The 16,534-nt window shown below is 47.2% G+C and overlaps 2 protein-coding genes across 2 annotated transcripts; one reads left to right on the top strand and one right to left on the bottom strand.

Moving 5' to 3' along the window:
- Positions 1-1,119: 1,119 nt before the first annotated feature.
- On the top strand, positions 1,120-9,562 carry CDKN3 (cyclin dependent kinase inhibitor 3). Its single transcript, XM_063399659.1, has 8 exons — positions 1,120-1,160; positions 1,311-1,393; positions 2,069-2,124; positions 2,747-2,791; positions 3,565-3,787; positions 4,853-4,884; positions 5,418-5,521; positions 6,211-9,562. Exons 1-8 carry the CDS (start codon positions 1,158-1,160, stop codon positions 6,295-6,297), a joined length of 633 nt encoding a protein of 210 aa, XP_063255729.1. The 5' UTR covers positions 1,120-1,157; the 3' UTR covers positions 6,298-9,562.
- CNIH1 (cornichon family AMPA receptor auxiliary protein 1) lies at positions 9,187-16,330 on the bottom strand. Its single transcript, XM_063399660.1, has 5 exons — positions 16,173-16,330; positions 14,921-14,989; positions 11,416-11,528; positions 10,859-11,002; positions 9,187-10,102 (listed from the first exon to the last, which is right to left on the bottom strand). Exons 1-5 carry the CDS (start codon positions 16,251-16,253, stop codon positions 10,075-10,077), a joined length of 435 nt encoding a protein of 144 aa, XP_063255730.1. The 5' UTR covers positions 16,254-16,330; the 3' UTR covers positions 9,187-10,074.
- Between the last annotated feature and the right edge of the window lie 204 nt (positions 16,331-16,534).

Raw genomic sequence — 16,534 nt, 5'->3', positions numbered from 1 at the left:
AATCTCCATGGCATTATCCTCTAAACTGATGCCAAAACTCCCTGTTTGTGCCTGGATCCTTGACAGCGTAGTGTCTAAACACAAGCTGTAGAAATGCCTTAACACAATTTTAAAAAACAAAATCCCACACTGTTAATTTATGTATTTCTTATTCTTGATTAATGGCCAGAGTTACCCACAGAATAAACCAGAAATTCTGCAAAAAGAGATCTACTGGAATGCCCTAAGCACAGGCAACAGCTCAGCTTTTAAAAAGAGGGAGCCAAAATATTGCAAGACCCTTAAAAAAATACTTTTACAGCACAACTGAAAGCACTACCATGACAGGAATATTTGACTTCAAGTTCATGGCTTAAAAGAGGAGAAATGGCTCATTTTTACTGTTAGAGAGTCCTATGGTCTCTGCATATAGAACTGACCACCCAAAACCTCCACAAGACACCCACTGAAGATCATCCCTGCTCTTGCATATTCTGTGAGAGAAGGCTCACATCCATCTCCATGTTTTATCATGGGACCATGGAATGTTTTGGGTTGAAAGGGAATTTAAAGCCCATCTAGTTCCACCCTCTGCCATCAGCAGGCACCTTCCACTAGACCAGGTTGCCCCAAGCTCTGTCTAAGCCGATCTTAGAACATTGCCAGGGATGAGGCCGCCACAGCTTCTCCGGGCAGCCTGTGCCAGAGCCTCACCACCCTCACAGGGAAGACTTTTCTTGCCAATATCCCATCCAACGCTGCATGTATCTTTGTGAATTCATCCCCCCTTGCTCTATCACTTTTAAGAACCACTGAGACTACCAGGAACGGGATAGTTATGAACACACCCGCAAGAAGGATCTAAAACGGAATTAGGGGAGGGGGATCCGCCCGCGCCCCACCCCGGAGCCCTCACGGGGCCCTCACGGGGCCCCGCCCCCGGCGCTCGAGACCGGCCCTTCCCGCCTCTCCGCCTCACCCAATCAGCGCAGAGATCCCCACAGCGGTTTGCATATTAAAGCCCGCCCCCCCGCTACTAACCAATCAGAGCGCTCCTCTCATGAAGCCGGGGGGAAGCCTGCTTGGCTTTCCACGCACCCGCTGAGCCGCAGCTTCCCATTGGGCCACGGGCCGGTGGGCGGGGCCAATTCGAACGGGCGGCGGCGGGGAGCGGCGCCATGGTGAAACCGCTGAGGGATCGGGATCGGGATCGGGATCGGGATCGGGATCGGGATCGGGATCGGGATCGGGATCGGGATCGGGAGCGGGATCGGGATCCTGATACCGCCGAAGGTCCCGGCGCCACGGTGAGCCCCCCGCTCTCCCCGCAGCCCGCTGCGGCGCCAGCCGACGGCTTCGCCTCCTCAGACGATGAGGCCTCCGAGGAGGACCCGAGCCCGCTCCACATCTCCTGGTGAGGCGACACCCGCGGGATCCTTTCCCTGTGGAACTTGTATTCAATCCCTATCCTGAGAAACCAGAGGGGTTTCTCTTCGCAAGGGAAAGCCGAGCCGGGCTCTGGTGATCCTCCAGGCTGGGGGTGGCCCGGTGGTGCTGGGGAGCTGTCAGTGGATGTGGCTGGGGTTGGAAGCGGCCTCTGGAGACCGCCTAGTCCAACACCCCTGCCCTGTCACCCACAGCAGGAGGCCAAGATCACATCCAGGGGGGTTTTGGGTGTTCCCAGGGAAGGAGACTCCTCGAACGGGCAGCCCCTTCCAGGCCTCTGTTCTTTACTCACGGGGTGAGGAGGCCCTGGCACAGGGGGACCCATCCCTGGAAGTGTCAAAGGCCAGGTTGGACAGGGATTGCAACCTGGGATAGAGGAAATTGTCCCTGCCCATGGCAGGGGATTGGAACAAGATGATCTTTAAGGTCCCCTCCAACCCAAGCCTTTTGTCAGCCTCAAAGTAATTTTTTTCCTCATATTCACTTCCCACGTTTCAGTTTGTGCCTGTTGCTCCTCATTCTCCCACTGGTGAAAGGGTCTGGCCCCACCCTCTCGACACCCCCTCTAAAGATATTTCTAAGTTTAAATAATTGAAATCTTCCCTTCTGATTTTTACTTATTTCACTTTTTATTTTCTGATAGGTTGTCTTTGTCTCCTCTCTACTCTTCTGAGTTCCTGGGATTATGTTCCCTTCCAGGTAAGAAGCATTCACTGAAATTTGCAGGCATCTTTGAAAGCTGAAGAGGGGTAACACCTTGTACCCCAAAATTCTGTGTTGGGTGGGGGTGACTCCTTTTGTAATCTACCCCTGGAATATGTGTTTTGGAAACACCAAAGCTAATCTAGAGAATATCTTAATGCAAGATCACATTTTTTAAAGTCATAAATGAAACATATAAACTTTGACTGCATTTTTAACTCCCAAAACTGCAGCCATGGTGAATCTACACTCAAGTGATCTTTATTCAGCCCTGTTATTTGTTGGATGATTTTTTGTGTTTTGTGGGGGGATTTTATGCTGTATCCTGATTTAAAATATCCAAAACTTTTCATCTGGAAAACACAAAGCACCTTAAAACCTTGGGCAGATTTCTTTCTTTAATCCTATTACATTACAGTACTAAGCAGATAATGGTGTTTAAACTGTCTTCTGTACCAGGGATCTACTTGCAAAAACAAGAGCTGTGTTTTATTCAGGGTGTGGCTTTGTTGCTTCTTTTTGTTTTGGGGGGAGGCTGCCTGTTCTCTGTTCTTCTGCAGCAGCCATCCCATAAATGTCACTTACTAGAGTGGTAATTGTTGTTCACAACTTGTTTCAGGTTGCAGGTTTAAGGATATCAGAAGGAATCTTCAGAAAGATATAGGTGAGTCCTCTTTGTGTCCAGGGCAATCCCATGAATATTCCATGACTATGGAATAAATAATTAGGATATTTCCAGGCAGGAGCTACACAGTACCCATGAGGCATCTTCAGAGCAGCTGGGATCACGATGAATTACAATTCTTTTTCCCAGAGAAAAGTGAAATTGGGATAGAAAAGATGGATTTGTGTAAAGATTTTTGCTGGCTATTCAGCTGTAAGCACTAAAGAGCAGAGACTAAGAGCAAATCCCCACAGTAAGTCAAGTTTAGGAAGGATGTCCTGGGTGAGGGTGGGCAGGCCCTGGCACAGAGGAGCTCTGGCTGCCCCTGGATCCCTGGCAGTGCCCAAGGCCAGGCTGGACAGGGCTTGGAGCAGTCTGGGACAGTGGAAGGTGTCCCTGCCATGGCAGGGGTGGCACTGGGTGGGCTTTAAGGTCCCTTCCAACCCAAACCATCCTGGGATTCTGTGATTTTAACTGGAGGTGGGATAGAAACATACTTAAGTGGATGACTGGCTGTCCTGAGTGCTGGTGTGTTCTCCAGTGAGGCCTCTCTCAGGATTCCCTCTGAACTGAGAAAATTCCTCTCTTGGATTACCTGAAGGAAAATGTGGGAGAGACTCAGTGGAGGGAAAGAGTGCTGAAACCAAAAGTGCTCACTCCTACTGTCTTAGCCCCAAAGATTAAACAAGAGACTCAGGACCAAGGTGCTTATCTGTTTATCCTTAAGCTTAATAGCCTTTTGTTTATTTGCAAGTATCTTAATCTGTTGGCAGGAGAGCTGAAGAGCTGTGGGGTGCAGGATATCTTTGTGCTTTGTACCAGAGGAGAGCTCTCAAAGTACCGAGTACCAAACCTGATGGACGCCTACCAGCAGCACGGGATGAGTGTGCACCACCACCCCATTCCTGACGGGAATGCTCCCGACATGGCCACCTGCTGCAAGATCCTGGGAGAGCTCAGAGCCTGCCTGGAAAATAAGCAGAAAACAGTGATACAGTAGGTTCTGGCTGCCTCCTCATCAGCCCACATTCCTGTAAGGGATGTCAGCTTCTCTCCAGATGTATGAGCAGGGGAAATAGGACGGTGTGAAAAGGCAGTTGCATTCTTTAGGGTTAGTTCATGCTGGGAAGTCTGCTTGTTCCTCCTCCTGCACCTATTTGGAGAGAATTCTTCCTTTCAGAAGATCAGAATGTCCCATTTCAAGATTAGAATGTCCCAATTCCCCTTGCTCTGTCCAACAAGAGTTTTAAAGAGTGTTCTGCTGCTCCAAACCTACCTGGGTATCAGGTGTACAGAATTTGGGAGCTAAAACATTTCTTTATCAGAGGATAAAGAAATGACTACCCCATCCCTGGAAGTGTTCCAGGCCAGGCTGGATGGGCTTGGAACACCCTGATCCAGTGGACGGTGTCCCTGCCCATGGCAAGGCGTGGAATGAAGTGACTCTAAGGTCCCTTCCAACCCAAACCACTCTGTGATTCTGTAACATGGCCCTGGACCACTTATCAGGGACTCAGTGGGTTCCAGCAGTGCAAAATTCACTCCTAATTTCCATGGATGAGTTTAAAGGAATTTATTTAGCTGAGCTCAGAAGAGAGGGGAAGAGTTTCCAAATTCCATGTTCCCTGAATGATTCTACTAACAACTTCCTGTACAGACATCCACTGAGTCCTTGGTCTTCCTGCTGACACAGAACCCTGCTGCTGTCCTCAAACTCTTCATCTGGAGTGTGATTTAAAGGAATTTGAGATTGTCCATCCTCATGCTGTTCCCTGTCCTCCTGTGCCTTTGGGACTATTACCAGAGATGAAGGGGAACTTTAAAATTGAAGTTTCCATGGAAAGACACAGAAGGTCTGGAGAATAAATAGGATATATCCCTGTAGGTGTAGAAAAAGAATATAGAAAACATGGAGAAATTATCGTCCTGACTTTCTTGTAGCACTGCTCCTCTTGATTATATTAAGGCAAGAGCTGTGTCCATATGTTTGTGTGTTGGGGGGGCCCTGGGTGCTGCAGTTTGCCACAGCTGCTTCCAACCAGATGTTTTCTTCTCTCCCAGCTGTTATGGTGGCCTCGGACGCTCATGTCTTGGTAAGTGTTTGTATCCATACCTGACCAGCCCATCCCACAAACCCACGGAGCCAAATGCTGCTGGAAGCTTCACTGTGGATGCAATCCAAGCTGCCACTGCCAGGAGCAGCCTGGTTAATAGAAAGGACATGGACCAGTTCCTCTGCTTCTGTCTTCACTGCAGTGTTGTCCCTTGAAGCTTTCGGGAGTGTTAGTTACTGTGTGTTCCCAGAAGGAAGGGGTGCTGATATGGCCAGAAGGCACAAAGAGGAATTGACTGGCACTCATTCCTGAAAAGCCTAGGAATTGCATCTCAGATGCTGCTGGGAAGGCAGCGGGGAAATAGTGGGAGGGTTTTCACCTCTTTCCAAAGCCCACAGGCTTAGGCAGGAGCAGCAGGCTGATGGGCCAGTGCCCAGAAATAAGATTCTGCAAGAGACCCAAGAGCTCTGGGACCCAGAGTTTTGCCAGGGGGGGTTTTATGGGACAGATCAGTGGCTGTGTGCAGTCAGAGGCGCTCAGCAGTGTTCAGGTGTAAACACTTCCCCTTACAGTGGCTGCCTGTCTCCTGCTCCAGCTTTCGGACACCCTGACACCTCAGCAGGTGATAGAGAGCCTCAGGAACCTGAGAGGATCGGGGGCCATACAGACCATCAAGGTAATGGGGCTGCAGCAGGTAATCCAAAACTGAGAGTTCAGCCAGTCCCCTCCTTCACTTCCCAGAGAGATACCTCTGTTTTCCCAGCAGCTGCTCTCTGGGGTTTGAGCTGTTTCCTGCTTTCAAGAAACAGCTTCTGCTAGGAAACTGGTGAGGGACAAGAGGAGAAGGCCTCAAGAAAATGTTTAAGATGGATATTAGGGAAAATCTCTTCACTGAAAGGGTTGTCCAGCCTGGCACAGCTGCCCATGGCAGTGGTGGGGTCCCCATCCCTGGAGGGATTTAAAAGCCTGGATGCACTTGGGGATGGGGGACAGTGGGGCCTTGGAGTGCTGGGGGAGTGGTTGGACTCAAAGACCTTTGGGAGATTTTCTGATCTAAATGATTCCATGATTCAAAACAAAGCAGCTTTGAATTCTGTCAAGCCCCACCTCTGAGGACCATGTTTTGTGTCACCTTGGGGTGATGCATCACCTGTGGCCATTATGGGGAACCACAGGGTCCAAGTCAAGATCCGTGGAATCTCTGTGTGACTGAAAAATCCCAGAGGATGTGGAGTAAACACAGGCAGAACAAATGTACCAGAGGGTGCAGTTTTCACCCAGGGCTATCAAACAGCTTTTTAAGACAGGTGGTGCCTCTTCCTAAAGTACAGAGCACTGACTGCAGGCACGGCTGTGCATTTCCAGCAGTACAATTTCCTCCATGACTTCCGGGAGAACCTCGCTGCACACCAGGCCACGGAGGACGCGGGGCTGAGATCGGCGTCACGGTAGTTGATCCTGCCACGGGCATTTTGTGTGGAAAACTCTGGACAAGACACCTCCCTCCTGGCCTTTCCTCAGTGCTGCTGCCTTTCAAATCCGTGTGTGAAGTATTGGAATGGGGAAGGAAATCCTGGAGAACAGGTAGCATCTTCCTCTCTTTGGTGACTTTAATACTGCCTGAAAAATACATGTACAAGTGTGTTTGTGTCCATTGCTGTTCTGCTGGGATAATGGAGCTGGATAGAAATCCCATCCCTGGAGCTGTTTAAAAACACCCTCAGAGCCTCAGCTCTGTGTAAAGCAAACTCAAGTTAAGCTGGAGCACTCACCCCTTACGAGCTCGTAACAACTCATTGTAAAATGTCACAGTTCTGCTCAGGGTGTTGAGGGGTATTTGGGAAGGAGTCTCCTCATTCCAAAAGCAGGAGGCGTTGTACCAAAAATCTGTGACAAACCCAGCAGGGGTTGTAGGTGACTGTGGCAGGAATACTCTGCTGCAGCTGCGTGGGTGAGCTGGCACAGCCCTTCTGCCTGCTGCCACCACTGAGTAAACAATCAGCTGGGCTGGAGGATCTCACAGGAACAGTCCTCTAACAGCCCTCAGCCCTCCTGTGTCACTGTATCCATTCATAAAAGCAAGATGAACACTCCTGCCTTTGGATAAAGTTCAGGATTTTGATAAAGTTCAGGATTTTGATAAAGTTCAGGACCTTCTCATGTCAAAAGTTGGGATGAGACTCCAGACAGCACCAGGGGGCTGGAGTTGAACCAACCCCTGCTTTGTGAACTTCAGAATTTATCTTTTAACATTTGAACTTCAAGCACAAAGGTGATTTCTGCAGATTAATTAGTGTTTACTGCCATTCCCTTCCCCACTTCATGGCAAACAACAGGAACTTTCCCAGTTTCCACAACACAGAATCATTTACAGCAAATAACCCTGCCCCAAATGTGCCTCAGCACTTAATCCTTGCAACTAATGGTTTTCAGATATTAAATATTTACCACATGACTCAGCAGGAAGCTTGCTGAGGGCAAGAGAAACGTTCTTTATTTTCTCCATAATCTTTTGCCTTCTGAAACTCCAAAAACAATTATCAGGCCCACATTTTGAATGTCAGAGGCCTGGTACTCCAGCAAGGCATCACCCAAGGGCTGCTCCAGCGCTCCTGGGACACGAGGCTGGACATGGATGGTGTTATCCACACCCCTGGAGAGCTGGGAATGCTCACTGCACCCCCCATCCAGTAAAGCTGTCAGCAGGACAGTGCCAACACTGGTAAATACTGCTGGGCAAAGCCCCTGCAGCTGGAGGGGCTGCAGGAGCAGCTGCCACTGGGGCTCAGTCAGGCCTGCATTGTTTATTCCAGTGTGGAATTTGGCTCTAACCAGCCCAAATGCCAAGGGAACAGAGAGGTTTGTTTAGAAGGTTGAGGAGAGCCAGGGGCTATGAGCAGCCAGTCTCATTTCCATAATGGATTAATAAATATACAAACGTAAGAAAGGTTTAATGAGCTTTGCTTCCACAGGCTGAAGTCATCTCTTGCATCTCTGGAATAGCCAAGCAGCAGAAAAATAAAAATGATCCAATAGGAACAATATTCATGAGTTTCCAAAAAAGCCTTTCAAAAATTGTGCTGTGCAAAGCTAAAAATTATGGTTGCATGAGGAAAAAACTAATCATGGAATGCTGAAGGCTTGAGCAGTAGGGGCATGGGAAATGCTCAATAAATGCAAGGAAACGTGAGAAAAAGAGTTTTATGTACAAAGCAATAATCTGTCAGGACTATTATTACTTAAGAAAGAAAATCTGAAGTTAGCACAGCGTGAATTCTCTGAACCCCAGTATATTAATGTGACAATAGCCTAGAAAATGGAAAAAATTGTGGAGGAGAAAGGACAGTCCCAAATGTTGTGGAAGGACTTCCAGCCAGAGATCAAACAGACTCCTCGACAGATGAAATGAGTAAAGTCTGTTCATTCATACACAGATAAGGTGGAAAGGGGGACATTTGCACCATGTCCTAAAAAATGAGAGTGTAGGGTCACCAAGTGAAGTCTGGCAGAACTAAACACCTTTCACACGCAGCAATTCCACTGCAATTCCCTGTCAGGGCTGCCCACAGGAGCTGTGGCTGCCCTGGCCCTGCAAGTGTCCAAGCCCAGAGTGGATGGTGACAGTGGAAGGTGTCCCTGCCCCTGGCAGGGGCTGGAATGAGGGGGCTTTGATTTAATGTCCCTTCCACACAAAACCGCTCTGGGATTCTGTGATCTTTCAGACCAGGCTACAAAAGTGCTCAAAATGCAACTGCACTGATGGCAGAAAAGCCACTCAGAGCTTTTTCAAATGCCCAAGCCCACCCAGGACATCTGTAACACACAAACTCCCCAATTTCTCACTCTTCAACCTGCCCTGTTTCACATTCCTGTCCCCAGCAATTGCCACTGCCCCACACACCCACGCTGGAATTTCTGGATTTCTGGTGGAACCCAGTGCAGCCATTCATGCAACTTTGATTGTGCCTAACACCCAAGAGACCCAAAGTGAACAAAATACACAGTTTATGCAAAAAAAAAGTTTTACTAGAATGGGGAAACTCTGCATTGTTTTCCAGCACAGGTAAATGAAACAGACCCTAATTATTACTTGTAAATTAGGCAGCTGTTCACAGTCACAATTTACAATGCAATATTTATCTGAAACATCTTCCCATGCCCATCTGCTATTTAACTTCAGGAAAAAAAGCAGGAAATCAGAGCTTCCCTTTTCCAGAGGTAATTAAGATTCCACATTCTATTCTTAAAGGGAATGCAATTATCCACTGTAAAACAACTGATGAACACAATGAGGATCTGTTGAATTTAAAAACAAAACAGAAGGCACCACATAAAAAGAAGTGTTGCTGAATTTGAGATTTGTTTTTTATTATCATTTATCGCACTAAGGAACAGCGGGGCAGTTTCACAATCTCACTTTCTGCTTTGAAAAAGTCTTGTAGTATTTATTACTCTTAAACCCAAGAGTGTTTTCATCATTGGACTTGATAAACGTTGGAGATTTTTCCATTTGTTAATCAGACAGCACAGACATTAAAAAAACCCCAACCATTTAAATTCATTTCTTCATGGACAATTCAGCTTCTCCTACCACAGTGACACAGGCTGGAGATTAAAGCAGGGTTAATGGTTGGAGAAGATACAGAAGGCTCCGGACCATGCACGTACAGGGGAAGATTAACCAGATAATAAACAAACAAACAAAAATAAACCAAAATAGAACTACTTTTGCGTTTGTGTCCATGAATATCCTAAGACCAATGTCACTTCTGGGCAGTAAACACAGCATTCCAGTCATTCCCAAGCTCCTGGAGCTAGGGCTGATTGAGAGTAAGGAGTGGGATACACAAGTCCAAGTGAGCCACTACAAAGCCCAGCCTACAGCGAATCCCTAGAGTACTAAGGCTAGTAGTAACCAACATCTACTCAAAGGTTATGGCTGTTCCTTGTGGAGTGCAAAGTCCAAACTTTTCAAACCCCAGTCATCTTTATATTAATTTACACATAATTCATTAATTTCAGCATCCCAGTAAAATATAAGAAAACAGTCTTTCCACAAGCATAAAATGTGGAAATATTTTAAAAATGGGGGAGTCATTGCTTTCTAATTCAATTGTGAACATCAGGTTCCGGATTTAATCTTGGTCAGAGGTTCTTGTTGTAAAGAATCCATGTCTTTTTGTGGCTTTTGCATGCACTTAACTGGAACAAAGCTTGCTGAATGTCTTCTTAAGAGCTCACCAGAACATAAATCATGCTGTAAAAGAAAATAAAAATATTACAATGTATCATTTTGATTAGTGTTACACATTTAATTATAACAGTGTATATTACAAGTAACAAGTCCATGAGAGATACATGGACTGTGATTGAAGATTTGACACAACTCTTCTACTTTTGACTTCAACAAAATCACATTTCATCTGATACCTTCCTCTGAAAACAACGTTTCAGCTTCTTAATTAAAACACCCTGGGACTTATTGTATTATGCTTAACAAAAGAAAAGCTTGGAGCTTTTCAGTCTACAATCATGGAACAGATTCAAAATGGTGATTCTGACCAAATTAGGGTTTGTGTTTTAAAGCAGAATCCGTAGTGAGTGTGGATTCTTTTTCAGGGAAGTTGGCACTGTAGGTGACCGTACAGATTCCCAGCATGTTTGAGTTGGAAGGACCTCACAGATCATCTCATTCCAACCCCTGCCATGGGCTTTGGTCAGGCCAGGCTGCTCCAAGTCCCCTCCAGCTGGCCTGGGACACTTCCAGGGATGGGGCAGACACAGCTTCTCTGTGCCAGGGCCTCCTCACCCTCCCAGCCAAGAATCCCTTCCCAGTCTCCCATCCATCCCTGCCCTCTGGCAGTGGGAATTCCCTGTGTCCTGTCACTCCACTTGTGTCCAAAGTCCCTGTCCAGCTCTCGGGCTCCTTTCTGGCACGGGAAAGAACACATTCCTACAGACAGCATTTCTCTCTGCACTGAGCCAAAGCTTCAGACCCAAGAGGAAAACTTACCCATATAGGTAGTAAAAAAAAGATAGAAGGTAAAATGCTAATTTGCACCATCCTTCTTTCTGGCAATAGGCTAAAATATCTGCATTCATGATGGTCGTAGGATCGTAGAGCCCCGGGCCGCTCATCACGGGTCTGCTCATGTACCTGCAACGAGGCACAGGCAGGTGTGGGGGGACAGCCACAGGAACTGCGGGCCCTGCCCCACCCCACCAGGGAATACCACAGCTGAGACAGGGAGTAAACCCTTCACAGAGAAACAACTCAATTCCCACCTCTTACAGAATGGAGCTGCCACTTCCACTGGCATTCCACACTGGGAATTGCCTCAGTGCACCTCTGACATGGCAGCGACTTTAACGCACACAATTCTCACACAGCGCAAGAGAATAAAACATAAAAACACCTGAGAAAGGCAGGAGATGGTTCTTACATCAGCCATGACCTAAACTTTCCCAGAGAGCATCTGGGTTTTCCCAGGACACAGAACACTGGACAGGAAGACAGCAACAGGAGGATGAGGAACAATTCACTGAGCGTAACAGACTCGCTGAAATTACCTCCAAATATGATAAGCCAACAAGGGCATATTGAGACCCAGTGTGAGCCACTCTGCTGCACAGAGAAACATGACACAGAAGAATGCATGGATGAGGTACTCTGGAAGTACAAGCTGGAAAAGAAAAAGGTGAGTTAGGAGTTTTGATTACACAAAGCAAAACGTGGCATTTCAGCTCCTTTGGAGGCGCACGATTGCTTAAAAATATTATTTAAAACCAACACTAACAAGAACAAGACTGTGGAATGTGAAAGCAGCAGCCAGCACTATGTGCCTTGCTGTTTTCACATGATATTCATGAACCAAGGAGAAAAATTTCTAAGATTTAATGGTCAGATCAATACTTTTAGTGCTTCTATTAAATTAACAGATACCACGCTTTATGTCTGACACTCAGGAGAGGTCACTGAGATATTTCTGTTCATGCACCAGAGAAATATCAGTAGGAAACATGCTCTGCTAAATGGTTTATAGGCAAAAAGATGTTTGTGTTTTCCTGTTTTACAGCTTTGTTTTGTTCTTCACACACCCAGAACTTCTCCAAGTCAAATTGCTCCCACAATGTAACAGCCCAGGCAGAGCTCCAGACACCCTGGGGGCACGGGGCACTCCTCCCTCACAGGCTCCCCTGTGCATGCTCCACAGCACCATGCTTCCAGCAGAAGCCCACAGAGCTCGGTACCAGGCACCATGGAATCACGGGAAGCAGGGAATGCTGCGTAATTAGTGTTGTTAATAGGAACAACATGGACAGGTACAGAGAGTAAACACATGCAAAGAGCTGCAAAATCTCACAGCCAACACGTGAGTTAAGTTTTATACGAGTCACCCCAAAGTGTTGCTATTTAGTGCTTTATTACCAGGTTCAGAAGGAATCATACAAATCAGACTGGTTTGGGTTGGGAGGGACCTTAAAGCCCATCCAGTTCCACCATCCCAGGGTGCTCCAAGCCCTGTCCAGCCTGGCCTTGGACACTGCCAGGGATCCAGGGGCAGCCACAGCTGCTCTGGGCACCCTGTGCCAGGGCCTGCCCACCCTCATTATGAAGAATTCCCAATTCCTAATCTCCCATCCATCCCTGCCCTCTGGCAGTGGGAGCCATTCCCTGTGTCCTGTCCCTCCAGCCCTTGTCCCCAGTCCCTCTCCAGCTCTCCTGGAGCCCCTTCAGGCCCTGGCAGGGGCTCTGAGCTCTCCCTGGAGCCTTCTCCTCTCCAGGTGAGCACCCCCAGCTCTCCCAGCCTGGCTCCAGAGCAGAAGCAGCAGATTTGTGAAGCTTTTGCCTTCTCAACTCAGGCCCTGTAAAACTTCTCATGGAAAACATCCCCTTTATACCCAAAGGTTTAAATTGTCTACGTGTGTGTGTGCATGTACACACACAGCACACTCTGCCCTCTTTTTGTGCTATATGATTAACATTGCATGGGATGATTACATCAAAGTATCAGTAGTTTCCAATCTTTTTCTTCTCTTTTAAAACCTAAAATATCTTCTAAGAAATCTAAAAGCTACCAACAAACATCCTCACCACCTACTTTGCTATGACTTTCTAATTCTCTAAATGAAGAATATCAAACAAAGCAAACTTGCATCAACACCACCAAAATTCAGCTGTTGTACACAAAATGTTTCAAGTAAATATTTTCATCCAGAGCCTTCTTTGCATACTTACCATTTACACATGGCAATTACTTATAGCAGAACAACAACCATCCTGCCCAACACAAGATGCATTTGGCAGCCTGCTCAGACTTGAAAAATCTGTATTTATTTACCTACACATCTCAAAATACGTTTTTCTTTTCTCTTGTTTATCAAACCCTACTCCCACAGCAGAATACCTGCTTCTTTCCAATCTCCTCCCTTGATCCTCCCTGCCTGTCCTAAAGAAAAACGAATTACATCAGATCCTACCATATTTATCACAGAAGTGAGGGAGGATGGATCTGGTTGCTGAGAAGAGACACGACTATAACAGGAGCAGGGAAGAGAAGGAATCAGCAGTGTACTAAGGAGTTACTATTTTAGTCTAATCTTCCCACTGAGGTGCCTCAATTCCTACCAGGATCTTTGGTTCTTTGTACAGGAAAACAACACAGCCGTGTGTTTGTCCAGCATCGTGTACCAGACCCCCTCAAGAGCCTCAACTTCACTTTTGGGGACTACTCTGCTTCCACAGGAACAGCAAATACGAGGTTATTTCACACTTTCCATTTGCAAAGCTGCCATGTAAGGGACACTCCATGCACGTGGGGCAGCAGAAGGTTAATATTCAGTCAAACATGCACATTTTTACACTACAAAGGTTGCAGTAAGGTCATAATGCATCGATATAATGAGAGCTGGCCTCTCCCACACTGCAGCAGAGATGACTGGAACAGACCAAGCAAGGGAAACTGTTAGATGCACAGCTCTCCTAGCAGCAAACCTCCTCTCCTCCTCCCCTCCTCACACTCAAATGTTCACTTTTAATTTGTGTGCTGTACATAGAACATGCTCTTCCCCCCCACAATTACAGTAAATTTATTTTTTGTTGCTTATTTTCCTTCAAACACACTTAAAGCTACAGTTGAGGCCACACTGCTGTGCTGCCCCTGCATCCTCCCTCAGCCTGGGCACACACAAAGGAAAAGCAGTAAAAAAGGCACAAAATGCTGCAGGATCAACCTCTGTGTCCTTTAACAAGCCTCCCTGTTGCTGCTGGCCTGTACAGTTTGCCTCAAATTCTTTTCCTAAGCCAAGGAGTGTCCGAGTTGCATCTGAAAGAGGACACTGGGACACACCCCTGATCCTGGAACACAGAACAGAGAAGTGAGGATGGCAACTATCACCTTCCACTCACCTAAATCCTCAAAAAAAGATCAGAATTGACTTGGTCAATGCTTAAACACCTCCCAGGTATTCTCCTCTAATCTGAATTCAGTAAATCTGGCTTGAAAAATATAATTTATTTGTGCCTGAAGTTATTTTCTGACACCTAACAGGCATGTAACAGTTTTCCCCATGTTGCTGGGTAAGCAAGCAGAATTGGTTTGGCACAAAATATGGAAATCCATGAGGTTGTTATAAACCCCAACGAACAAATAACAAGCAGATGAACAGGCAGACTAAACAAAACAGCTAAATAGTATTACAAATGTTCCTAACAAAATGAAAGGGAAGTTCAAAAACATGAAACTGAAAAGCAGTACACACCTTTAATGCAATTTTGACTCTTTTAATCTTTTTGACCTTTTCAACTGTCTTTGTGCCGAAAATGTGGAAAGCAGATTGAAAGAATGTTAGTATGACAGCTGACAAGATCACCATCAGATTAATAACAGTCAGAATATTCAACTTGAAAGTAAAGAATCAGACAAAGAATTTCCCTAGAACTTCTACCAACAGCAAGTGCTTCTCAACCCAGATGCAATTCTATTGCCCAGGCTGATTGCATCAAGATAACACCAAAAATAAGCACTTTACACATATTTATTTAGCAAAACAAAATGTTCCGTGTGCTACTTACAGGATTGAGGGTATTACACTGGTCTATAGGGTTCTTGTAATCAGTCTTCAGTTCATCAAATGCTATAATCTACAGAAAAAAAAGAAAGAGTTTTGATTCCCCAGGAACAATTGTGTATTTTATCCATTAAAAGTAGCATTTTGGCACAGAACTGCTACCTCTGCTCTCAGTAAAATTTCACCTGAGCTCTGCCTACATCAACTCCCAGGTAAGACAGGTGTGGAACAGGTTTCACAAATACGAAAGCAGCAGTTTCATCAGATATTCAAAAGCCTCTGACTACTCTCCAACTTCTTATCTTCCCACCTGCAATAAATCTCCTACATCCCCTTCATCAGTTTTCAACCTTGCTCGCTGCACAGACCCCAAACTTCACCCAGGACTCTCCTGGTGGCCAGCAGGAACCTGGCATGGCATTCCTTAATCCAGAAAAAGCAAGAGCAAGCTTAAAAGCCAGCAGATATTTTTCCTCTTTGACAAAGTAAATGCTGAGCTCGCACACATCCCAGAATCACAAAACTGCTGTGACTGGAAGGGACCTTTAAAGACAATGGAGTCCAACTTCCCTGCCAAAGGAGGATCACATAGAGCAGGTTACACCTCCAAAAGGAGCATCCATTAAAAAAAAAGGACACCGGTCTTTTTCTTGACATAAAAATAAAGACAAAGATGCATCATGAAGTACAAAAGGCACTTGTACACAACAAATGTCCTGCCAAGCATCACATCTTCCCTCAGGAGGATCACATCCTGCCCTCATCCCAGGCAGGATGATGGGTGTTCTCCTTGTGCCAGGCTCCAGGAGCAAATCACAGAATCATGGAATGGTTTCGGTTGGAAAGGACCTGAAAAATTATCCAATTCCAACACACTGCTATGGGCAGGGACACCTTCCACTGTCCCAGGCTGCTCCAAGCCCCATCCAGCCTGGCCTTGGGCACTGCCAGGGATCCAGGGGCAATCAAAGCGTCTCTGGGCACCCTGTGCCAGGGCTTCACCACCCTCACAGCAAAGAATTCCTTCCTAATCTCCCATTTAACCCTGCCTTCCGTCAGCGGGAAGCCACTGCCCCTTGTCCTGCCACTCCATGCCCGTACAAAACCCCATTTTATCCGCAGAGAGGCCGATTCCCGCTCCCAGGGCGGTTCCGGATGCGGTTCTCCCGCTCTCCCGGCGGCTGTCCGGGGGCGCGCTGGGAGCTGGCCGGGGCCGTTCCCCGAGCAGTGCCCCCCTCCCCGGTGCCCGTACTCACATGCCAGATGGCGAAGAAGATGAGGGCGGCCGTGAGCAGCAGCGCCAACATATAGCAGAAGGCGGCGAACGTGAAGGCCATGGCGGCGGGGCCGCGCGGGGGCTGCCGGGCGCCTCAGCCGCCGCCGCGCAGCCGCCATGGCCGCGCCCGCAGCGCCCCCTGCCGGCCCCGCCCGCCGCCGCCATTTCGTGAGGGGGCGTGAGGGGATGGAACAAACACCCGGGTGTTTCACCTGGATGTGTGCGAGGAGGGAGTGAAAGCGCGGTGTGAGACAGGGTTGGCGGAGGATCACAGAGCCACAGGATCATTTAGTGTGGAAAAGACATCCAAGATCATCGACTCCAACCTGTGAGTGTCACCAC

This window comes from Prinia subflava, chromosome 5, assembly GCF_021018805.1.
Source record: "Prinia subflava isolate CZ2003 ecotype Zambia chromosome 5, Cam_Psub_1.2, whole genome shotgun sequence".
Lineage (NCBI taxonomy): Eukaryota > Metazoa > Chordata > Aves > Passeriformes > Cisticolidae > Prinia > Prinia subflava.
Note: the sequence above shows the minus strand (reverse complement) of the source record. Positions and strands in the feature narration are given on the sequence as shown.